This window comes from Lonchura striata, chromosome 4 (assembly GCF_050655825.1).
Source record: "Lonchura striata isolate lonStrDom1 chromosome 4, ASM5065582v1, whole genome shotgun sequence".
NCBI lineage: Eukaryota > Metazoa > Chordata > Aves > Passeriformes > Estrildidae > Lonchura > Lonchura striata.
Window position 1 is genome coordinate 13323895 of NC_140706.1, and position 25529 is coordinate 13349423.

The window sequence follows — 25529 nt, forward strand, 5'->3', positions numbered from 1 at the left end:
GTTGTTCACGTAGATTTTAAATACTATACTTGACTTGGAGTACCTTTGTCAATCATGCCCCTTCAGCTGGGTTTATTGAAGGTGTAATAACACTCTGTTCACCTCTGGAGAGCTGCCTGCCTTCTTTGATGCCTTTCTGAGAATCCCAGGTAGAAATGCCCATTGTAGAAAGTTCAGCAGTCTTTCAGTAACAGATCTGAGTATCCAACACAGTACTTATTCACTTATGGGCTCAAAAGGAAGCAGTGGCAAATATGGTAAGAATGTAAAACAATGCTTATTTTAATTATTGTAACCTGACACAATGCTGCTGCCACTTCTGTGAACTCCTTGCTTTTGTTATTTTGCTTACCACCAAATAAAAAATTTAGGGCAAGGGAGTAGAAAGCTAGCATAATAATTCCCTGAAAAAAAATATGAGGCAATTGAAATCCCCACCTCTACTAAAGCTTGAATGTATTCTCTTGGTACAGATCACCATAGGTATCTTCTGTATCAATTTACATTATTTAATTTCAGGATGAGAATGTGTACCAGCACCAAAGAGCTTTATAGGACAAAGGAAGCTCTTGGATAATTAGAAATAAAATAGTCCATGCAATGAAGATTATTTATCCCAGTTATCCGTAGAAGTTCTCTAAAACAAACATCTTTCTTAGTTATTCTTTAAAGGTTACATCATATGTGATAGAAGTAGGATTTGGCAATTCCACAATGCCATTTCTGATAACAATGAGCTGTGAACTAGAGGTAATTGAAGCCTGTTTGACTAGTTATGCTTTTGATTTAACAGGCCAGACAGAAACATAGGGCTTGCTTCCTGTTAAATGCATTTCTCAAAAGGAAATTTGCATATGGCTTTAAATATCTGTTTCTTGAGAACAGGACAAAATAAGTAAGGAACTACTTCTTTATGTTTACCTAAATAGGTGATTGTCCAGAATTCACCCATTCCACCTTTCTGCCATATTGTTTCTCTTCCCTGTTCTTTAAGAGGCTTGTGATTCCCAGACACTTGTACGTAAGTTCAAAAGTGTCCTTTGTTATAAGAGAAAAACCTCTCTATTAATTTCTGTCTTCAGAAGAGAAAGAGCTTAAAATTACTCCTTTGCCAGAGGAAGTGGAATAAGATAGGTGCTGAATTTTCAGTATATCTTTTTTTTTAATTGTAGTTGAACTAGTGGCTTAATTTTATGCGAGGCGTGGGTCACCAATCAATATGCAACCAACAGGTACAGAGCAAAAATGTAAGACCTGCTTGGCCAGAACAAGGACCTTGGTGTTTGGCCTCCAAGCTATGCTCGGCATCCAAATACCTAAAGTTAAGAGAATTCATTTTAAGTAGAAAAGGGTCAATACTTAAAGTGTGTATAAATATTGGGAAAACGAATATATAAGAAGTGGACTAAATTCTGCAGAATTTTTTTCTACTTTGAGCTCAGTTGCTGAAAACCGAGGTCCTGTCCTAGCAGTGGAAGTACTGATTGCTCAAAAGAAGACGGCCTGTGGAGCCCCGAGCGTGAAGCACGTGTGTGATCCCTCTGCCTGGCCGTGCGAAGGACTCCATCAGCAGCTGGAGGCTCCTGGGCTGCAGGGCAGGCTCCAGCCTCAGCGGCTCCCAGGTTCTGGCCGTTCCTCGGCTTTCCAGCCGTCGGGCCGGGGGTTTGTTCGACACACGGTGTCTTTCGCATCCTCCTATCCAGGGAATGTGTCACACCTACACCGCACGGGTCTCCCAACACGGACAGGACCCGATGTCCTTTACAGAGCCAGCCGGGCAGGGCAGGCTCCGAACTAACCTTTGTCCGAGCCACTTCTCCTTACCCTGGTCTGCACCCCAGCCGTTGTCAGTCTCAGGGAAGAATGTCCCGCAAAGCCTCAGGAGCCTTTCCCGCAGAGGGGAGCGAGGGGCTGCCCCGGCAGCCGGGACCCCCGCCCGCGGGCAGGGCACGGCCGGGGCCGGCGGTCCCGCTCCGCCCCCGCCGCGATGGGGGACGGGCCAGCAGCGGCCTCGGGGCTCCCCGGGGAAAGCGGGGCCGCCTGCTTGGAGCACCTGGCCGGCGGCGTGGGAGATGGAGCAAGCCGCCGGGTGCCCCGCCGTGGGCGGCAGCTACCCGCAGAAAAACGCCGAGATCCTCAGCAGCCAGTACGGCATCAACCTCTTCCTGGCCGGGCTGCTGCTCACCTTCGCCTGGGCTGTGCATGCTGTGGGCATCAGCAAGAGCCACCTGCTCTCCTACCTCATCACGCTGATGCTCATCCAGCTGCTGTGGATGCTGTGGTACCTCTGCAGGAGCTGCACGCAGAGGAGGCTGATCCGGGACAAGGACACGCACGCTGGAGCCCGCTGGCTGAAGTGTAAGTACGGGCGGATGGCACAGAGCGGTACTGCACAAGGGACATCTGTGCCATCACCTGTGTCTGCTGCCTCTTTGTTACCCTCTCCATCCCTACCGGGAGGCATCCTGGTATTCACAAACTGAATGAACATGCGGTGCACTCTAAAGTAAATATATGCATAAGCTGAACATACTAGAAGATTGTATTGGGAAGCTGTTTGTTAAACATCCTCACTTTCCAACCTACCATTTATAGTGCTGAAAGCTCCAGCGCCTTTCTTCCTTACCAGGCTGGTTTGGTGAAACTTGAAAAATGAAATATAGCTAGCAGAAGAGGCAATTTTGTTGGTGTCTTGGAGGAATTATCACCTTTTCCAGATGGTATAACGCAATTTACTTTATGGTAGTCAAAAAGGTTCTGAACTGCTCTCTATACCGATGTATATAGAGATTCCTGTTTATATGTGTACAGTGATGCTTTTGAAACATCTAGATTTAGACAGAAGAGGAAAAAATCCCTGACCAGATCAGTTTGTAATCAGTACATAAAGCAGTTAAACAAGGAATCTAAACTGAGCATTCGCTTGCAGAAAAAGTATAAAAGTTTGTGAGTGTAGTGGTGGGGTATGCTGGCCCTTATCTGCGCTCAGGTGCGTACCAGAGTGAGGATACAAAGGTATATTGAGAGAAGGTGTTTGGGCAGCACATCACAGCCTGGTAGTGACAGGAATGCTGTGTTTTGGGGTACCAAGGAAAAGATACAGCCTACATCAGTGCTTGTGGAATAATAGGCAATCCCAGTTTTACCAGCCTCTTCAAGTCAGCACTGTGAATGATAGATCAGAAAGTATTTAAGTGGAATATTATGACAGCTTTCTCCTAAAATGTTTTCTACCTACTAACAATGAGACAACAGCTAATTTTCACAGAGCTAATGAAATATCTAAATGAAAATTCCAAGAACACCTGACACCTGATTATTTTCAAAAGTAAGGTTGTGCTGTGGAAATGTAGTTTGTTCTCAATCTCAGTACTTGTGTATAAATTATTTTCTTTGCAACCGTTAACATTTGTGTTTGAATAGCTGACAGAAAACCTATTTTTTTTAATGTCTAATGTACAGACATGGTCTGTAGACTCTTTCCTGAAATTTATGGAGTTCACATACCAACTGTTGAATTGTTCCCTTGATTATTCACTATTTTTCAAGGCAATATTCATCTCTCAAGCATTTTTCATTTATTAGCTTATGTGACTTAAAACCTCCTGAAATTCATGCAAGGCTTCATATGATCCTACCTTGGACCAAGCTAAGCTTTTGTTACTCAAAGGGTAGCCTTCCCCTTCTAAATATGGAATAAATACTTCCTAGCATGGGTAAGTACAGCAGGATCCCCCACCCTCTTTTTTTTGGCATTGCATTCACAGCATTTCATTTGTCCTACAGAATATAAGGAGTCACAGAAACTTAGAAATAAGATCCTAGATTGAACTACTAGGTTACCTTATTCATTTCTTTTACCAGCACAGGATGGCTCTTTGTACTGGCTTCTCAAGTGCTGTGGGTTCTATGGCTTCTCTTAGGCTGCAATTCAACAAATTTGCCCTTAGGGAATGACCTACACTTTCCTATTCTTGGGAGTTTCTTGTAGTTACAACAAGTCTGTACAACTTCTTTATCCTCTATTGGTAAAAGAAAACTTATTTGAACTAAGGAAAAACTCAGGTGGCAATTCCTCTGCCAAGATCCCCCTTGCCCTCCTCTTTATCAGTGCTTTTGTCATAGAAATCTTTTACCTGAAAGATCAAAAGTCCAAAAAGGAAAGGGGAGAATGGAGTGGGACAGACATATTTTGTTTGAATTTTTCCACTGAAAGGTTTCTGCAATTTTTAAACTAGCTCTATCAGCTGTTTTTGAAGAACATCTCTTTGCTGTAATTGTGAGAGCAAATGTCCTTGTATTAAACTGTATAAAATGAGTGTATTTTCATGAGTACTTTGTGAATATCATTTTAGTAAAATGTGGTGGCAGTTGCCTGCTTAGACCATTTTGCTCTGACAAATATTGACATGGAATGATTTAACAAAAACCTCCTATAACTGACTCCTTGGACATGTTTAGCAACACTAGAAGGACAGATGACCAGTTTGCAAGAACTGCTCACAGGAAGGTTTCCTCAAGCCTTTCTGCAACAAGGTGTCAATTGTGTGAACCCTTGAGCTTGGTTGTCTTCCCACCTGCGTGGTTGACCAAGAACCATTCCTAGAGTCTGAATGTGTGAAAAATTCGTGGCAGAGCTGGGCCTTTAATACAACACAGTTATCCTGACCCAAATAACCACAGGAAACTTTAGGAAGTCTTTCCTTGGCTTATTCCAAATGTTATTCCCCTAAGTTTGCTCTTCTGATAGGAAAAGCTCTCTGACCATTTTTGGGGAAAGTGAAGTGACCAAGAGAACTCAAAATGAAAACCAGTTGTCTTCACAGCTTTATTTCATCACATCCTTTAGCATGTGTTTAGTTTCTGTTTAAAGCATTGACAACTGATCAACTTAAAAGCTATTGACACACTTCAACTTGTATCTTTTTACTGCCTGCATTGAATTGCCAATTGTTTGAACAATATTTTAAAGTGAGAGTGGTATTTTTGCAACTGGATCATTATGTTTTTCTGATCTTCTTGGTGGTTACTAGGAGGAAATGAAGTAGCACTTAGCATTATTGAAAATCATATTATTGATCCCTTAAGACACACAGGTTTCAATGAATGTTTGAAAAGAAAAAATAATGAAACAGCATTCATTAGCAATGATTTCACATTTCTTACAATTGTAAATGAAAATAACTAAGCAGTGGAATTATCTTCCTTGAAATTACTGGTGTCCATTTAATATTAGCACATACTACTGAAGATTCTATCACAAAAAGTTGTCAGAAAAACTTAACATACCATATGCATGGTCATTATGGTTGTTATTTGACTTTTGACTAAGGAAATCAGTACAATCATTCTCTTTCAAAGCCCATAAATAAGCATGTTAGACACTTTGTATACTTGTAGTACTTGTAGTATGGCCACCTGGGTGATTGCAGAAATATCTAAATACCATTTGAATAAATGAAACAATCTAAAATTAAGAATCATACAAAGTCTTCTAATCCTTGGAAGTCAGTAGTATATCACCTTTTTGCTTCAGAAGATAGCTTTTGTCTTCTTATTGAAATAATCACAACACATGTGAAATGGACTAATTTCAGACAAACAGGCTATTTCCTGCCTCCTTTGTAAATAAACCATAAATCACAAAATCAATCTTAGAATAATTCAGGTAGGAAGGGACTTCTGAAGTTCATCTAGTCTAACACCTTGCATGTCTAGTCACCTCAGGCAGAGTTATTTATAACCAGTTATATTTATAATGATATAATCAAAATTAGAAATTCCAATTTATTTCAGAATTATTAACATTCTCTAGATAAGGAAAGAAACATAATTTGATCTCAAGAGTAGCCTATAATTTTGTATTTTATGATACCATTTATTTTAATACACAATAAAAATGGCACCTCTAGTTAAAAACATGGGCTTCAGTCCTGTTATGTGTGTTATAAAACAAATTAGCTGACCTAAGAAGCATAAATTTTAAAAAATATATGGGATTACACACATGTATGAAGTGCAGAGCTGAGGTTTTAGAGTTTGCAATACAAAACCAGAAGTTTTTAGCTTTTGGTAAAAATTGCATTAAATCAGTAATTTTACAGTGGCTTTATTATAGAGAGATTGTAAAACAGAAGCATAAAATCCTGCTGGAATTCATAAACTTGTGATTGAAAAGGTTTCTGAAGTCTATTTTTGTTTAATTTTAAAGGGTCAATGAAATAATAAACAAAATTATAGTGTGTTTATATAATTTCTACTTAATTTTTATCAATGCAATTTTGACAATAGAAGTATTAATTAAATACATTTTTAATTTAGTATTACTTTTTTACTACCACATGTCAAGTGGAATACATGGTACTTATATGAAAGTTAGGTTGTGGCCCTATATAAAAGATAAATATTTATCCAAGTCAACACTAATGATGTTATTTACTCTGTGAGGAATTGTAAAGAAAGATTAAGTTCCTGGTGCTGGTTTATATCATGAGGTCTGGTTAAGGTCCATGGATAAATTTTTATCTAGCCTTCATTCAAATAAGTCCAAATTAAATCCAGTGAAAACTTGCTTGGAAAAAAGCCTAAGAAAAGGAAAACAAAACCCCACCCAACCACACAAAACAAAACAAAACAATCCTCAAAACAAACCAAAACCAAGGAAATGGAGGTCTTAGAGTTTGGTTCAGCAATCTTGTAGCCGATTGTACTTAGTCATACAGATACAAACCAAATAATAACAGCAACAAAAAATCAACAAAGGGAAATGTATTTCCAAGTTCTTTAGGGTATTTAGAGTAATATGTCAGGATATTTTTGTGTGTGTGAAATATAGATATTAAAATTAAATTTTTGGTTCCTTGGTGATGACCTTGCTTAATGTACTGGGCAGAGGCTGTCACAGATTAGAGGCACTAATTTCATAGAGTCAATTATTTCCTTGAGCATTGATCTCGTCTTATTTCCCTAAACAAGAATACAGATGTTGATCAACTTTCATTCCCTTAAATAGGTTGTTGTATATTTTACATATAGTCCCTAGACACTATAACACTGTAACTTACATTAACATTTCTAATATATTTTCCATTTGTAGGTGGGATTACATTATTTGCAGTGATTACTTTAATTCTGGACTCCTTTAAAATTGGATATTATATTGACTTTTCAAACTGTTTATCACCAACTGAAGGCATTTTTCCTGTTACACATGCTGTCCACACCATCTTACAGGTAAAAACCACTGGTTGCAGTTTTATATTAATCTTTGTTTCTTACCAAAAATATATTTTATCTTGTCATCAGCGGACTTAACAATAATTTGATTTCTAAGCGTATCACAGAATACTTTTGAGAACTAAATGCTTGTGCATGTAGAGTAAATTCAAGGATTTGCAACCTGAAGTTACTTAGCCAGAAAATTCATGGGTTTCAGACATGTGTTTGAAAAAACAATAATAAAAAAATGTTATCATGTAGTTGAAATTATGTAGCCTTTTTGTTTAGTTGAAGTTACATACAGAATTTTCAGGCTGAAATGAGTATTTTGGCTAAAGACAATTCCCTTGTTTATGTATGTAGGACTTGCCAGAACAGTTCAATTAAATCTGTCTAACCTGATAATTCCTTTGTGGCTAGAGGTGTAGGCCTGGTAAGTTAAAGGGGACAAAACCTTTCCTAGCTGGTTCTAAAATACTTGGACAACTTTCCTGTAACAAATGAACATGGATGTTCCTCCTAGAAGTGTTTTGTTGTTCTTATCAGTGGCTGCACAGTAGCAGACGTAGTCAGTGACTCCTGTGAAATATTCCAGCTGCCTCTTTGTTATAAGGCTTTGGGTCTACAGTGTGTGGTGACTCTCCATAGCTGATTGTTTCTCACATGAACTACTCTAAACCCCTGTCAGCAGGTTTGTAGGGAAGGAGGAAAGAAAAAGCTACTCAACTGAGATACTCAATCATAGGCACTTTTATGAATTTTCCAAGACGTTTATGTCATTCAGAAAGAAAATAAATATTTTCCTAGCAGTTGTGATTGTATGTAAATGAGCTTTTGAACAACCTACATTTTTCTGCTTTCTTCAACAGTTAAAAAAAAATTTGAAATTTAAACAGTAACTCTCACCCCATCTATGTTTTTCTCTGACAGTGAAATTCTGCATTGGTTGAAGTAATCTTAATTTCGCATTCTTTTAATATCCACTCTCCATGTCTTGCAACTTCATTCCTTCATCTCTGAAAAACAAACCAAAAATCTACCCTCCTGATCTGAACACAGCATTCTTCATTACAGCCAGTGACTCAGAGCTGACAATGCTTCCAGCCACCATGAACTGGAGTGTGGAAGAATGGTGAATAAAAATGCTGAACAAAGGCAACAAGAATTCTAATTTAAATTTTACATCACCCAGTGTCACTGAATTTATCATCTACAGAGCTTAAAATAATGAACACTTGAATGTTAGCCTAAGCAATCAAAGAAAAAGTTAAATTTAAGAAGTAATTAACTTACCTAAGATGGATCTTTTTGTGTCTTTGAAATAGTGAATGAAATTTCAGCAGAGAACATCCCTAATATGTGTAATCTAAAAACCAAAGAATTTGTTTTTTACCAGAGTCTGTTGTCATTTACTCTAAGTGAGGCTTCCTGACACATGCCATGAAATGAATACATGCATTCTGAGCCCATGTATGAACTCACATGTACCTGCCCTCCCAGGGCAGGCTGTGCAATATGTTCTTCTGCAGGCAGAAGTCCCCTTGACACAATGAGTATTTTGTGAGCAAAAACTGGATTTTATGCTATTTCTTTACTGACTTGTCCTATTTCTTCCCCCTATCTTGTATCTGAACACATCTTCAAAACTTGTGTTTTTATAAGTTTTAAGGAATGGTTTCAGATCTGCTGTCAGATTTTACTGCATTTTTCCCAGGATGGGAAATAGAATATGGCATTAGAGACTAAGGTAATTTCAATTTGATTTCAGTAGAAGCCTACATGAAATATTTTAGTCTTTACATCTAAGATTTTACAGTGGCCACTCCTCTCATTGATGAATGCTTCATTAGAGGAATTGTTACTGTTGGGTAGCATAGATGAGCCATAAAGAGCTGCATTTGCCTAGCATAGATTGCCTCAGAAACAGGGGCTGTGAAGGCATCCTACAGTGATGGATGCTGTGGGAAAATGGGCTTCCAGTTACTCTGGTTGCTGAAGAAGAACCCAAAGTTTTTGTCACTTTTCAGACCATTTCTGGAATACCAAACCAGGCAGATTTCTAAGAGAAATCTCAGGACTCTTTCTCTCCTGATAGTTCACCTACTGATGACTTCAGTATCCTAGGAACTACTGGGAGTTAACAGAATGTTAGTGTCATCCTAACATCCCTGAGGAACATTGATATAGTTCTTGAAACTCTCCACACTTGGTTTTGTTTCAGTGGCAATCTTTTTCTGAGGTCTCCATTATGCTCTCACAAACAGAGAGTTCTAATTTTAACCCCCTTACCTTGACTTGCTAACTCATTGTTTTTATCTCTCTCTTTTACTCCTTGTTTGAGTTTTCTTTGCTATCCTTGAGTGCAGCTGCTGTGTTCTTAATGGGATTGTCTCCCATGCAGTTAGTACAAACTTTTCTCATGCTTTCTGGGAATTTGTTGTTTTATTGATCAAGTCTAGCATCCTTTCATCAATCTCTTTCCATCCATAGAATTTGATATATTTCATAAATTATTCAAACTTAGCATCACTATGCCCTGCAACAATCACACCTCTATCCACAGCCAGTGGCTTTATTTTGTTTGTCATTGAAATAAAAGTCTCTTCAGATACAGAAGGAAAATATGTTTTGGTGAGTGATACTTAGAATTTCTACTATTAAGCCACTGATTTTTCATGTAAGAATCTCAGGTTCTGTGTAAATATCACATGAAATCATGAGCTCTTTCACATGTGTGGAGATGGAGCTGCCTCAGTTTAAATAATCAGAAATTTTAACCATTTGAATGTCTATCTACACATGCACTTTCCTTTCTGAGTGTTACACATATGCATTAGTGTAACCATATATCTCTGTATTTTTTCCATTTAGGTGTATTTTCTGTGGTGTCATGCAAAGGATGTTATCCAGTCTTTCAAAACACTTGAAAGGTAAAGTGGATCTGATCCTCATCTGGCAAGTTAATAGGTGTAGGTCTGTACAGTGCTTTAACACCAAAGATTTATTGTATGAGAGACAGTGAAAATATACAGAGATTGATTCTCCTCTTGATTGCACTAAGTAGAAAGAAATAGAACAGTTAAACTAACTCCACTTACCCTTACTCAACCTGCACTGATATTTTGTAACACAAAATAGTGACAGAACACATATATTTTTCTCATGAGAGAGGAAAATGGCAATATATGATACCACAGAGTCACTTAAGAAGGAAGCAGCATATATGTGTTTTAAGACTGTGCATTATATTATGTTTTATTTATTTAACTACTGGAAGGGAACCTGTATCACCAACCTGCAGTCAATGCAATGTAACTGAGGTATTTTATATTGATTTTATGGAAAACACCTTTTTAAAACTAGGTCTTAGATGCATAGAATAGTTTGGGTTGGAAGAAATGACTAAATTTTTGCAGAGGGGTTGGACTATATGACTTTAAAAGTAATTTAGTCCAACCCCTCTTCAATAAGCAGGGACACCTTTAACTAGATCAGGCTGCTCAGAGGTCCATCCAACCTGACCTTCAATGTTTCCAGCCTGTGTTGATGCTGGGGCTTGCCCTGACCCAGCTGCAGGACCTTGCACTTGGCCTTTTGGAGCCTCCTAAGGTTCCCATAGGGCCACTTCTTGAGCTCATCCAGGTCCTTCTGGCATCCCATTCCTCAGGCATATCTACCAGACCTCACAGCTGTGGTAGATGCAGCTGTGCACATGCACTTGGAAACACAACCTCCCTGGTGGTATCCTATGTACCAAATCTGATCCAATGTGTTTTCTAGTTTTGTGAGAAGGTGGATTCATGTATATTAATCTGTCTGCACGTAGAACACAAGTAAACAAACATGGTAATTTTCAATTTAAAGTCATCAATGATCTGACCAGTTTCTATAGGAGGTAAAATGAATTTGCTCAGAAACATAATCTGTGGTGAAGGTTCTCCATCTGTTCTGCTCTCTTGGGTAAGTGTTCAAACTTCACGCTCAGGAAGAGAGTGATTTCAAAAGGCTTTGTAACGTCAGCTGGTGCTATCAGCTCTGTTTATAAGTAGATTTAAAATATTTCTAACTGCAACTTTATTATGAGAACAGTGTTGTAATAAAGGACTTTTTCTTGGTGACGAAGCATGAACAGCCTCAGGTGCAGGAAAACACCTGGCCTTCTATTAACAGTTTAATACATTAGGCCATTTAATATATATGACATTTCTGTAAGGTCCTGGAAGTCTGATTTCAGTGACTGCAGAACATCTTTAAAGATTGGTGATGATTTTTCAACCCTCCCTCTGCATTGACAAATAAATATTGCCGTATAGCTTGTACATAGAAAGTTAATCCATTTAATTTCATAGAAAGTTAATCCACTTAATTTCTTTTCACATATTTCATGAGATACAGTCTGTGTGGATTCCTGCAATAATTACTTTGCTTTGTAGGTTTGGTGTTATCCATTCAGTTTTCACAAATTTGCTCCTGTGGACAAATGGTGTGTTAACAGAGTCAAAACATCAATTGAATGAACATAAGGAAAGACTAATCACACTTGGTTTTGGGAACATAACTATAGGTAAGCAGAAGTCTTGGTGCATTGTAAAATTCCTGCTCTAGCATACTCATACAAAACAGTGTCACTGTATTTAGCTGAGTCATTCATGATTATGTCAGCATAGATATTCTGGGGCACATGGCAATTAGCTGATACTGAAATGTTATACGATCATTATTATATATGTGAACAAGGCAGTAATTTTCTTCTAAGTTCCAAACAAATAGATTTTTTGAGAACATTTATTTTCAGGAATAACATCACTAAGGAATCATTTTATTACTAAATCACAGTAATAAATTAACATAGCAGTATTAAAAAGAGAGTTTACTACTTACCAAGTTATTCATAAAAAACCAAGTATGGATAATCTTGCAAATCTTTCCCAGGAGAGTGATTGCATGTAGCCTGTGGTCCTACAGGATTCAGTAGGATGGCTCTAAGTTATCCATTAGTGCTGTTTTACAAGACAAAGACTTTGTTCTGAGTGCTTTTTTTACTAATGAATAATTTTCTCCATTGGCAAGATGGTGCAAGTTGTAGTCAGCAAACTTTTAGAGTAAGGAAGATATAAAGAGAAAAGTTCTTCACTGTGAGAGTGTTAAGACACTGGAACAGGTTGCTCAGAGAAGCTGTGGATGCTACATCCCTAGAAATGTTCAAGGCCAGGTTAGATGGAGCTTTGAGCAATCTGGTCTAGTGAAAAGTTCCTGTCCACACTGGGGATGGGGGGGTGTTGAAATAGATGATCTTTAAGGTCCCTTGCAGCCCAGGCCATTCTATGACAACTGCTGGAGATGCCCCGTGCTTTCAATCCCCAGTGGAGCATGGGGAAGCCTTTTCTTAGGTGGGTAATCGTGTGTTGTTTGTCTGAAATCTGACCTTTTGTGTTTCAGCATTTTATTTATGTTTTACTTATTCACTTAAAACAAGGAACCTTGATAATGCACAAAACTGATTTCTCCTTCTCCTTTAGTTCTAGATGATCATGCACCTCAATGCAATTGCACAACAACTACTCTCTGCTCAATATTTTCTCAGGGAATATATTATCTATATCCCTTTAACATAGAGTACCACATCCTAGCATCCACGATGCTCTATGTCCTGTGGAAGAACATTGGTCGTAAAGTTGAGCACCACCAGCAAAGCAAAACTCCATTCAAATTCCACGGCATAACTGTTGGAATGATTTTTGGACTAATCGTGCTAACTAGCACGATAGCCATAGTTGTTGTATATTTAATTCAGATTGGAGGTTCAAAAATCAAAAGTGAGTTAGCACTTACTATGTTTTACTTGCACGCTATCTTCGTGTTGGCTCTCATGTGCACAGCTGGAGTCGTCGCCCTTCTCATCTACAGACTGGAAGATAGATCGCTGGATAATTCCAAGAACCCCGCTCGAAAACTGGATGCAGAACTGCTGGTGGGCACAGCTGCAGGGTCCTGGCTGCTCTCCTGGGGCTCAATCCTTGCCATTATCTGTGCCCAAGGTCATCCCAAATACATATGGTATAACCTGCCCTACTCTGTTCTGGTTATTATTGAGAAATATATTCAGAACCTCTTTATCATTGAATCCATCCACCGTGAGCAGGAAAAGGGGAATGACGCCATTAAAACTCTTCGGATAGTGACCATATCTCGGGGGAGCACTTTGTCTCTCACCCCCTTGTCCAAAGAGATTTACAATGGCAGAGCTGCTCGTGACAATGGTGACATACCCTGTCTATTTAAGGGCAGCATCTGTGGGAGAGAAAATGATGCTGCTGGTGTTGCCAGAGAAGAAACGAGTCAGGACAATAGTTTGGTCATGCACTCAGCCTCAGATTTCTCATTTTACAGCAGAAACTCAGTTACTAACAACAAGAGGAGAATTTTGAAAAACATTGCTGCGTTTTTATTCCTCTGCAACCTTTCGGTAAGACATTTTGAATGTAGTTCACAAGTTAATACCCAAAAGCTTCCCATCCTTTCAAGTCTGATAAGTATATGAAAATTGCATGGTTCTATAGTTTGTAGGCAGTAAATTTTACTTCTGGAAGAAGTGAATATGCTTTTCGGGAACAAAATTTATCCAAATGAGGAATAAGGGAGGCTCCTTTCAGTAATGGTCCAAAAACAGCAACAGCAAAATCTGAAGCCCTGTTCCACCAGCCTGCCCTAGCAGCATGAGGGAGGGATTTCTTAGGGATTCCTGAAGCCAGTTTGCAGTACGGTGGAGTCACAGTCATTAAGGGCTATTGACTTGTATGGCTGGTGATTAATATTGGCCTCGCGTTCTTTCCCTGCAGCTGTGGATACCACCGGCGTTCGGGTGCCGCCCGGAGTACGACAATGGACTGGAAGAAATAGTTTTTGGCTTTGAACCCTGGATAATTGTTGTGAACCTTGCAATGCCTTTTTCTATTTTCTATCGGATGCATTCAGCTGCCTCGCTCTTTGAGGTCAATTGTAAAACATAGATCATATACGGTCCCTCAGTGAACAATTGCTTGAATAATTAATTACATAAATAACAGTTGAGGGAGTGGATGAATGAATGAGTGAATAAGCAGCTGCTCAATAAATAGAAGATCCAATAATTTTTTTTAAAGAAGGGACCATAGCTAATAGCATGTAATTTTTCTTTCTTTCCACATGTTTTGTTGTATATGTGGTGTTATTGTGTAAATACACTTTTCAGAATCATATTAGTGTTAATATGATTAACACTACATAGTAAAGTTAATTCAATCTCATTAATCTTTGTTTTAGTCATCTGGGATTTTTTCTCTCTATAATTTGTATGGCTTTGTTTTCATTCACTGTGACTTGTGAAAGGGGTTTACAAAAAATTTTGTATGACTTAGAACAGAAAATCTCAGGAAGAGCTTCTCTTGAATCCCAGAGATAATAGGAAAACTCCAAGTCTTAATTCCTAGCTTTTTTTTTTTTTATAGTAAAACCTAAAAACATTTACTAGATAATTGGGGCATGGGAATTAGTTTAAAGTTCCTTGTTACTGATGAAAATCAATATATAATTATTATTTTGTGGCTAGATATAGATAGCAAGAAATCTAGGTGAGAAACATGTATGATTAGATATAATGCTGTATATAATTTTTTCTGATAAAATAAATTTATATTAATTTTTATGTATTTACTGTACAACTGAGAAATAAAATTAATCCTTTTACTTAATTATTTATTGAAACATTCTTGAAATAACTAGTCTTATAGTTCATATTTAGGTATATGTGTTCCAGTGCCAGAATGGTATGTATTCTCTGCACAATTTTTATTGATCTGCTAATTTCATTGTAGATCAGTCTCCTGGATGGAAAATAATCATATGTTTTCATACAGAGGTGCTGTAAAGCAAAGCTGAAGCTTCTAGAAATCCAGAGGGTCTTTGGCTGAGAGTTTTATAAGTGTGGTTTACAAGGTGTTAGAATATATTCTCAAAACCCTGTTTGTTGCTTGAATTCTCACAGAAAGCAGTGAAAAGCTGGGTACCTGAATATTCTTAGAATCTGCACCTGCAAGATCAAAAGACTGGAGCAGTAACCAGGACACTGGAGCTACAGATCAATTAATTACTGGATAACCCTTGCTAATTTGTTGATGACCTAGTCCTAAGTCTGGTGGGTCAAGGGCTGAATTTCTGCACCTGGTTCCTGAAAGGACAGTTGTACACTTATCACCACCATCATCCCGAGAGCAGGAACATTTCTGTGTGGGAGAGATTTGCTTCTGAGATAGGAGATTTCAGCAGTTGTGTCTGCTCTTCTGCAGCAGAAAAAAAAATTTGGCTTTGTACCACTAGATGGCAAACACGGATCATTTGATAAATCACCTGATTGCTTTAGGTTGCTTCAGGAATTGCTTCACATCATAATTAATCTTCAGTTCTATTTTGAGGTACACATAGCCATAACCTGCTTAGGAATTTTTATTACCTTCTTTACCTGTTACAGAGCCCAGATCAGATAAAGAAATATCCATCTGAAGTCTCAGGTGAAGTCTGAATTAGATGAAGCATCAGGAGACTGAGAATGAGAATTCCCATCTTCCTGCAAAGCAATATCAGTTGTTTGATTTTCAGTGATTTTAGAAAAGACACTTTCACTAGGTAGGGGAAAAAATTCCATTTCAACCTTCAAGTGCTCACAAAGATGGCTAGAGGAAGCCTGTTTCTTCTTCCTCTGCTCCTGTGGGATGGGCCCCATGTCATTCTTTAGCTAGAACTGGTGTTCTTTACCTGACTTCCAGCAGTTGTGTTCTGCCAAAGCAGAGCTAACTCTAAATCCCTAAGGCCAAGAAGGGGCCATATGCTCTATTACAAACATGTAGCACACATTTGAAAGTTTCAAAAATAAATAACATCCTTATATAGTTATATTTCATTTGCAATTACTTAGCCCTTTCTGCTTCTTCACATTATGATTGAAATTTCATTTGCCCACAATATTAAATTGCTTTTGAGTGCTGAAATTGAAGTTTATTCAGAAAAGTGAATTAAAGTAGCACTCTGGCAGTGAGTAAATGCTTTAAACATGATAATGGGCAAATTCTATTCCATGCTGCACTGATGAAATCCTGCTGACTGAAATTGTTCTGTTTCAGGACCAGAGACTTGATTTTGACATGACATGCTTAAGAGGTTTTCACAACAGGAATTCTCTCTAAAAATATTGTTTAATCCAAATAGGGACTATTTGATGGAAGTGGCTCTTAGCTTAACTACTCTTCAAGCAATAGTGAGTCATGAAGTTCTGAATATTTGAGAATATACATTTTGAAAAAATATTGATTTTTGAACCAGGAAAAATAGAAGCATGGAATTTTAAGAAGCATAGATTTTTGGACAAGGAAAAATACTTAGATTAACATAGTTAATATAGTGTGACCTCTAACTCTCTGCTCAATGCTAAACCCGGGCTTTCTCAAACAACTCTTTTCTTATTTTTTCCCTCTAGTATATAGCAACAATACTGATTTATCACAGGTTTGGAAAGATAATAAATAACATAAAACTACCTTATTTCTGCCTATCTATCTGCTTGGGCATGTGACAGGAGGCACGAGAGCCTGCTTACCCAGGAGAGAGGTCTAACAGCTGCTTATTGATATTCTCCTGAGGTGCTCCAATCTAATATTATTTTAAAAGAGACCTTTTTAAAAGGTAATTTCTTTAGTGAAATGTGCTTGATAGGCAAAGGATTCTGAATTTTTGCTGCATAATCTTAACCAGAAAGTTATTTTCTTATGTTCATCCTTCTATTAGGCTCTTCCACTCCTTTCCTTTCTTCATTGAATCATTTTATCTCTATTCAATAATGCATGCTTTGGTTACATTTAAACTCATATGTGTGCAGAATTAAAGGCTGCTAAGGGGCAAAAAGAGCACTGCAATCCCCAATTTACCAGAAGAGTCAAATTTGCATGACCACAGATTTTCCAAGTGGTTTTTTGTGTCAATGACACTGAGATAGAAAATGGAAGACTCATGGTTGAGGCCTTCTAAAAGAAGTTAATTCCTTTTACTAGTATTTCTCAATACTTAGAATTTTCTCTTTTAATCACACACACACAAAAAATAATGTCCATTTTGATAATTTTGGAAATATTTGTGTGTTGTATTGTCCACTTGTTTTCCATAGACTTTGAGTGGACTATATAAGTGCAGATAAATAGATGGCTCCAGAGAACAGCAGGGAGGGAAATTACCCAAGTAATATAAGTGCATGTTTCTTATCACTGCCTTAAATAATTCATGCATCTTCACCAAAAATCCATGAGATAAAAAACATTCCCAAATGTCAAAGATTTTAATAATCTAATAATTTTTATTTTCGCCACCTCACCTTGATTAGACATGATGTGTGTACAGATGGCCATTGGATCACTTATTCCCTGGGAACCCTTGTCCCCAAGCATTTGGCCTCATTCTATGCATGCATGAATAAAATGAGACCTGGATTTAAACAGAATTGAAGCAGCTGCAATTGTTAAGGAGAACTTTAAAATAAAGGTTTGGCTCTATTGGTTTCTAAAGGATCAATTTCATCTTGAAGTTGATGATATTTTAATGTCAGTAGTCAATGGTTAGAATACTTGTTATTATTATTATTTATCGGGGTTTTTGTTGTTGTTGTTTCTTTTTTTTTTAAATTAGGAGGTGTGTTATGTCCCGTAATGTTAATTTGGATGACATTTAAAGCAAAACCTTTAGTTCTATATGGCATGCCTCCTGCCTTCCTCTACCACTGTTCTTCACCTAAAAAAGAACTGAATTTCATCTTTAAAATATGACCTTTGGTTGTAAAATCTTTACCAACACATTTTTCATTTTCTTGCCAGAAGCAAAAGGACCACGATTTATGCCTAAGTACAAATAAAGATGGATGCAGTAGGTGGAAAGATTTGAAAGAACAGGGGTTGCAGGAAAACCAGCTGCTATCTCTCTACTTCATTTGTAACAAAGCAGTGGGTGTTTTATGTTTAGTTTCCAATAAATCTTTGCTTGAATGTCACTGCAATACACCTGGAATTAAAAGCCATATTGTGAAAACCACACGTAGAATCATTAATGCTGGTGAACTACATCAGCATTTTAATTTGAGCGAGGAACAGCTCCACATGTGCTATTTTTGGCTGAGATAGAGTTAATTTTCTTCCGAGCAGTGAGTGTGGGGCTGTGTTTGGGATTTGTGCTGGGAGCAGTGCTGCTAGCTCAGGGGTATTTCAGCTATTGCTGAGCAGCACAGAGCCAAGGCCTTTTCTGTCCATCATCCCACCCCACAGTGAGGAGGCTGGGGGTGCACCAGGAGCTGGGAGGGGACACAGCCAGGACAGCTGCCCCAGGGACATGGCACCACATCCCACACCCTAGGGCTTCGTGCTGGGCACAAATCTGAGGGAAGAAGGAAGCAGTGGGGGAGTGGACACACATTTTGAGTGATGGCATTTGTCTTCCCAAGTCTCTGTTATGTGAGGGATCCCTACTTTCCTGGGAATGGTTGAACACCTGCCTGCCCACAGGAAGTGCAGAATTAATTCCTGGTTTCACTTTGCTTGCTCACATGCCTTTTGCATTACCTGTTAAATTGTCTTTTTCTCAACCCACAGATTTTCGTACCTTTCTAATTCTCTCCTTCATCCCACTCTGGAGGAGGGAGTGAGTGGCTGGCCAGGATTTTAAATGATACCATAACTTCTTTATTCTAATTTATAGTGCTATCAAATATTTACCAGGCTTAACTGAAGATTAGAATGATTTTATGAATGAACAGATACAATTAATATACTTAAGGCTAAGTCCATGCTTTTTGTCTGGTTCCAATTTGAGTCCATAATTTTCTGAATTTAGTAATTTCACTTCTAGCAGGCAATGACTTTTGTAGGAAGGCAGCAACCAACAGCAATTATGCAGTGAGCAGTAGTTTTGTAACAACATCTTAATGGTAGCTGGTAACACGAACCCCCTTCCTTGTCCTTCCTGCTGCTCCTCTGCCAGGCATGAGAAGCATGCCTACAGTGCTCCCCAGGTAGGGTTTTCCCTCACTGCCTGCTTGAATCTAATAGTTAATTACTAAGAAATAAATTTAAAAGATGTATCTCTTTTGAAAATGTCCTCCAGTCCTTTCCAATCATCAGAATGTCTTTCTTCTCTCTAAACAATTATATTTTCTTTGTTCTCCATTTTGGAAAATCTTTCCAATCCAATAAGAGTCAAGAACCCAAACTTCACTATACCAAGAAGAGCCAGCTGTGCCTGCACTTGCAAACTTTGTTCCACTGCAGCAATACACTGACCTTGTGCTGAATTTGGGATATTTACCCTGACTTATTTGAGCATATGCTTTTCACCCTGTATGTTCCCTCCTTTGATTTGCAGTGCATCAGCCAGAATAACAGGGAGGTTTTCTAAAGGAATTACAGGGATGCTTGATACTCTCTGCACTTGAAACTCCTTTGACTCTCATTATCTGTGTTGGAGAAGAAACCAGAAGGATTCTAAATGAGCATGCTATTTCAAGTACTGCTTAAGGCAGGGGAAAAGGCAGAAATAAGTAAAAGTTGCAGTTTATTGCTCTTTATCTCAAAGTAACAAAGTTGTTAATCCTTGTCACTAATGTTTAAAAATTTGAAGCTGTAATTCTTTCCCCAAATAAATTCTGAACTATGAAATCTAATGCTGGTCTTACACAACTCTAGAAAGTACAGATTAAAACCCCTATCAGTTCTAACTATTGACACACTTGTAAACTTACCTTGCTCTGCAGTTTTCAGTGTAGCATTTGCAACAGGCTCTTCTGCAAGGACACAGTGCCAGTGAAACAGATGAGGTTTGTGTGTCCTGCTTCCCAACCCCATTCTGTTCCAAGCAGCAGCTGCCTTCTGGGAGGAGGGGAGCCCAAGGATGAGTCACTGTCTGACCCTGTGAGACATCATCTCTGTTCCTTGAGAGGCAGGCACCCAGCTGCTGACTTCTGCTTTCTGAGCCCATCTTTTCTATCAGACTGAACAGTCTTCACAATAGTGTCTGATTTCATTCCTGAAATTACTGTTTGAGTCCATGAAGGATTTGGTTTTCCTACTCATTTTGTGAAAGATAATCTCATACTATTTTAATAGACAGGGTAAAATCCTAAGATAAATGATATTGTTAGTAAAAGTTTCAATAAAAATTATTTAATTAAAAAACCTCTACTTTACACTTTCAGTATAAAATTCATAGATCCTCCTAATGTACAGTAGGTCAGGAAAACAGACAGATCAGAACACTGAAAAGACATTTGTTTTCAAATTACTCCACAGGGCAAATTGTTATGCTATTGAAGCCAGATACAAAAATTACAGCAGCTTCTTGGGGAACTAAGACCACCTGATTTTTATTTGCAGTTTGATAGTATAGTTGGCAAAAGACAAAATAAAAATCTTGATGTGTTCAGCATTAGAAAATTAAAATCACCTTTTTCATCTTGATTATTTTCTCAGGACAGTTCTTCCCATGCACACACAGAGAATACGAATAAAATTCCTGAATTGTAAAAAACAGGGGTTTTTCCTCTTTTTATTTATCTTGTTTCAAATATGACTGATCTTTAGTAGTTTTTGATCATGTGACCTCTTCCTTTATGAGAAAAAAATTATACTATTTTTAATACCTGATGATAATAATTTAAAAATAAAACATAATATTTTATAAAACAAAAGCCCCAAAATAAACTAAGACAATACAGTAGGAATCATATTTACAATAGTGTTGTTCCCTTTGAGCCTGGCCTTGGCTAGCATCTGTATTTTATTTCTTACCATTGGTTTAAATGAAGTCAAGCATGGTATGAATTAAAAAAAAAAATCTGTGGAAATGTCTTCTGTTAACATCAGTTATTTTGTGACTTCCCAGAGTGATCAATGGCTGATGTAGGAACCATATCACCCTCATTACAGATCCTGTTACAAATTGCTAATCATGTAAACACAAACCGAAATAGGATCTAAGGCCAGCAAGGGTAGCTGTAGCCATCCAAAATTACTTTTCCCACGACATGGACTACAGAGTACTGTTTGGGACTCTGGGAATCAAGACAGAGCTGAGGGATGAGCTGAGGCATAGCCTTTGAGAAATGCATTCAGCCTTGGCTTTCAGATTGCAAATGATGGCAAATCTATTGCAATCCAAAACAAATTGTTCCAGCAATTAATCCTCTTTACTGTTAAAAATGTGTACCCCACCTCTACCCTGATTTCTTATAGACTCCGTTTTTAGCCTCTGAAGTTTTTCTAACTTCACCTGAAGTATTAAAAGTCATCTGTTATAGAAAACTTTTCGCCCTGTCAGATATCACCAGCTAGTTCTGACCCTTCTGCTGCCCTCTGCTCAGCTGAGGAACTTTCCCAGACATATTTCCTGTAATGCATTTCTGACCATTGTCCAATTGCTCATATTTATTTTAGTTTGAAACATGAACAGTAGAACCCAACACAGTCTGCATGGATTTTTCTGTACTACACACAGACACCAGCTATTTCCCTGCTTCCTCAGCACTCTCACATGCTATATACACACCTGCACCTGTGCAATAAAGACTGCCAAGTGTCAGTGGGTAAAACTGACTGACCTTAAGCATTGGTACAGCCACACTCCTAAATACAGCTCCACTTGAGCATCCTGCCTCTCCCACTACCTCTCTTCTCTGTTTTAGAGCCTAACTGTAATGGGAGGTTTTTGATGAGATGCTTTTACAGCTTAAACCTCAGCGGTACACCTGTGTCTCTGTGTTTTAATTTCCTTTCAGCATTAATTATTTTTCTATCTCTTTACACCAAGTATCTCTCAGATGAGAGAATGTGTGAATGTTGATGATTTTATAATAAATATTGTTAGGCAGAACAATAGTTATGTGTAATTTGAAGTGGATATAGAAAATGTGGCAATGAAGGGAAAGAGCTAGTAAAACATACATTGCTAAAATCAGGAATTGAAAAGATTTTTTTTTCTCAGAACCATTGCAATAGCAGTTAAATTCCATTACTTTCAATCTGCCAGCTGTGAGAGAGAGCTGCAATTTTAACAGGTGAATAAAAAAGAGAAAAATGATGCAAAGCTCTGAAGGAAAAGCACAAAAGACATTACAAAGATGATTTCAGGATGGGAAAAAAATCCCCACCCCAAATCTCTCAGCAAGATGACAGCTGTGGGTTTAATGGACTATTCTTAAAATGAGATTTATATGCAAACTGCCTACAGAAAGTTAAAAAAGGATGCTAATAACCTATAAATGCTAAAGGTTTTAATCTCAGGCTCAAAAAAATTTGATGGCAGTGGATGGAATGTTATAACACACCATAAATGTCCCCATTAAGTGATTGTTTCTCTGACTTGATGCCGTTGTGAATGATCCAGTAAAAGCACAAAGCAGTTGTCCTGTTGCTCCTTCCTGCTCTGCTTCTTCCCAACTCAGAGTCTGTCAGCATGGGGGTTTTAGGCTCACATGCCACCCCATCACAAACTAGGATTTTTTTCTATTACCGTTGAAAATATTCTTGATCTCCTAATGCATTCCTTTGCCTTGAAAGTTTTGAACATTCAAGCATTAAATATTGGATCAGCATTGGAGACCCTATCACTGATGCATCCATTGACAGCTGCACCTTTGGGTGACAAATCTTCCCCCAGTTCAAAGCTCGATCTTTATCCACAGGGAGCTTTGGGGAACATCAATTCACACCGTCTGGAAACCAAGAATGATTGCTACAGATTAAATAGGTGGGAAAAGATATTATATCCTCTAAATTCTGAGTTACAGGCTTCTGACAGCCAAATACAACTCTTGGCCAATAAATGGGATACTTTGGAAGGTCCTCCACTTTGGGTCCACCTATTGCAGACAGTAAAGAACAAAGCATAGCAAAATTTCATTTTTTAGACATCTGACAAGCGTGCTCTTATAATTTTTGTTCCAATGAGTTAAGGCATCTTTCCCATCTGCTTGCGCCTGCTCTGTGCCCGACTCCAGCATACCCGGCAGAGCTGGCAGGAGATAACACACACCTGCACCTCTGATTTGTACCAAGTTACCAGTGTGGGCAAGGGGCTGCTGAGTTGTGAGCAGGCTATGTTTTTTTGGGCTACTTTTGTTATTAAGACAGATACCTACCTGTGTGTTTATTTAAATAGCTTGTGTGTACTGGCAACACACATGTAAACACAGACATACATGCAGATACCACATTAGAGGCAAATGAATACACTTCTACATTGCTGAAGCAATGAATATAAGGTAAACAAGCAAACTGGATCATTGCTTTTGGCATAAAAAATCCCCATTAACTACATTACAAAATATCCCCATGACTAGCAGCTTCAACAGGCATGTGCAGAAATACTTGTGCAATCTGCTTCTTCGTTTAGAGAAATTGTAGGAGGCATTGCTTAGGAAAGCAGAGTTTGTGCAAGCAACACATTGCCTCAGCATCAGAGCTTTAGTCACACTGTTTAGAATTCAGTGGTGACAAAAGCTAAATTCTTCCTCCAATATTAAATATAACTCTGTTTAAATGTGGAAAAGTAGCGCCAATTTCTTAAGTGAGAACTAAAGTGAAGTTTCAGTTTTCTTGTGACAATTTTATAAAATTACCTAAAAGGTTTCAGAATTAGATTGATTGTTTTTCTTTTCCCTCTGTATTTAGTAACTCTAGCACTTTATCTTCCTTCCTGCCACTGCAGATCCAGCAAGGTATAGTGATTCGTGTCCTTCCCAACATGCCTGGAGGAGCAGCTAGAAGGCCCCTGGAGAGTGTCAGTTCTTCAGCTCTTTCAATGCCAGAACTCAGGCTGCTGAGTCAAGAATGGGTTTGATCTCTGGCAATAGTTTTAAAAAAGAAATTAAGTTTTAGATGAACTAAATCAATTGTATTTTCAATAAAAATAACAAAGACATGTTATCTGAAGAAACTCAAGCATGACATTAGCACACGGTGAGTCCAAGAGTGCTAACACCTGTAATGCTCACAGTGATAGACTGTTTCTGGTTGTGCTGGAGCCCTACCGAGAGGAGCGATTCATCCCATAGAGCTGGAAAGAGAGAGAATCGGATTTTCGCTTGCCGGCCTTTCTGCCTGTAATACATCTCAGCCATCCAGAAGAAGCCACTGGAACAAGTGCGGAGGCACACTCCATTTCCCATCCCTGTGGAAGACACCCAGCCCGTCCCGCTCCCCACACCGCACCTTTCAGCCCCGTTCGCTCCCAGCGAGAGGCCGCCGAGCTGTGTCCGTGCCCGTCCAGGACAGCCGCTCTTGCCCCGGGGATGCTGGGGGTCACCTCCCCGCTCCCCGCGGTGGGACCGGGACCGCGCTCTTCTCTTGCGCTGCGCAAAGCCGCCGCACAGAGCCGGTGACGGCACCGGGGAACCGCGAGGGTGACTCGGCGCCGGAGGGAGGGAAGGAGCGGGGAGGGCGGCTGGCCCCGCTGCGCCTTTCGCCCCGTCCCGACCGCCGGCAGCCGCGGTGCCCACCGGCCCGGACGGGGCGTCCCTGGCGGCGGAGCATGCTCACAGGGCGGCGGGGAGCGGGCGGGCAGCGCCGGGAGCGCCGCTCCGCCGCGCTGGGAGCCCGGGCGGCCACGGGGCAGCGGAGCCGCCGGCCCGGGCAGGAGCCACCGGGAGTCGCGGGGGCGTAGAGCGAGCCCAGAAGGAGCGGGCGCGGAGCGTGTGCCGCGGGCAGGGTACGCGCTCAGCCGCGGAGCCGGGAGCCTGGGAGGAGAGGAACGCGCTGAGCCGCGGAGCGCAAGCGGAAGGACGCGAGGCGGGGACCCAAAGCGGGGTCCGCGGGACAGACGCCCGAGCGGGGGGACCCGCCGAACTGCGGAGCGGCAACCCCTGGAAGGAGCCGCGGGGCGGGGACCTCGAGCAGGGGGACTCGCAGCACGCCGCGGGGCGGGGATCCCGAGCAGGGGGACGCAGCGAGCCGCGGGGCGGGGATCCCGAGCAGGGGGACGCAGCGAGCCGCGGGGCGGGGATCCCGAGCAGGGGGACTTGCAGCGAGCCGCGGGGCGGGGATCCCGAGCAGGGGGACTTGCAGCGCGCCGCGGGGCGGGGACCCCAGGCGGGGCCCGCGGAGCGCGGGAGAGGGACCCGGCGGGGCTGGCGCCGCGGTGGTGGCGCGGCGCGGAGCCGGAGCCCGGAGCGCGCCGAGCGGCCGAGCGGGGCCGTCCGGCGGGGGTGGCGGTGGGGCGGCGGGGCAGCGGCCCCATGGGGCCGGGCGGCGGGG

The 25529-nt window shown here is 40.0% G+C and overlaps 1 protein-coding gene across 1 annotated transcript; it reads left to right on the forward strand.

Annotated features, from left to right (window-relative positions):
• The first annotated feature begins 181 nt into the window (after positions 1 to 181).
• Positions 182 to 15014, forward strand: OTOP1 (otopetrin 1). Its single transcript, XM_085577693.1, has 6 exons — positions 182 to 2358; positions 7097 to 7233; positions 10090 to 10148; positions 11652 to 11782; positions 12738 to 13684; positions 14058 to 15014. Exons 1-6 carry the CDS (start codon positions 1707 to 1709, stop codon positions 14226 to 14228), a joined length of 2097 nt encoding a protein of 698 aa, XP_085433819.1. The 5' UTR covers positions 182 to 1706; the 3' UTR covers positions 14229 to 15014.
• The last annotated feature ends 10515 nt before the right edge of the window (positions 15015 to 25529 follow it).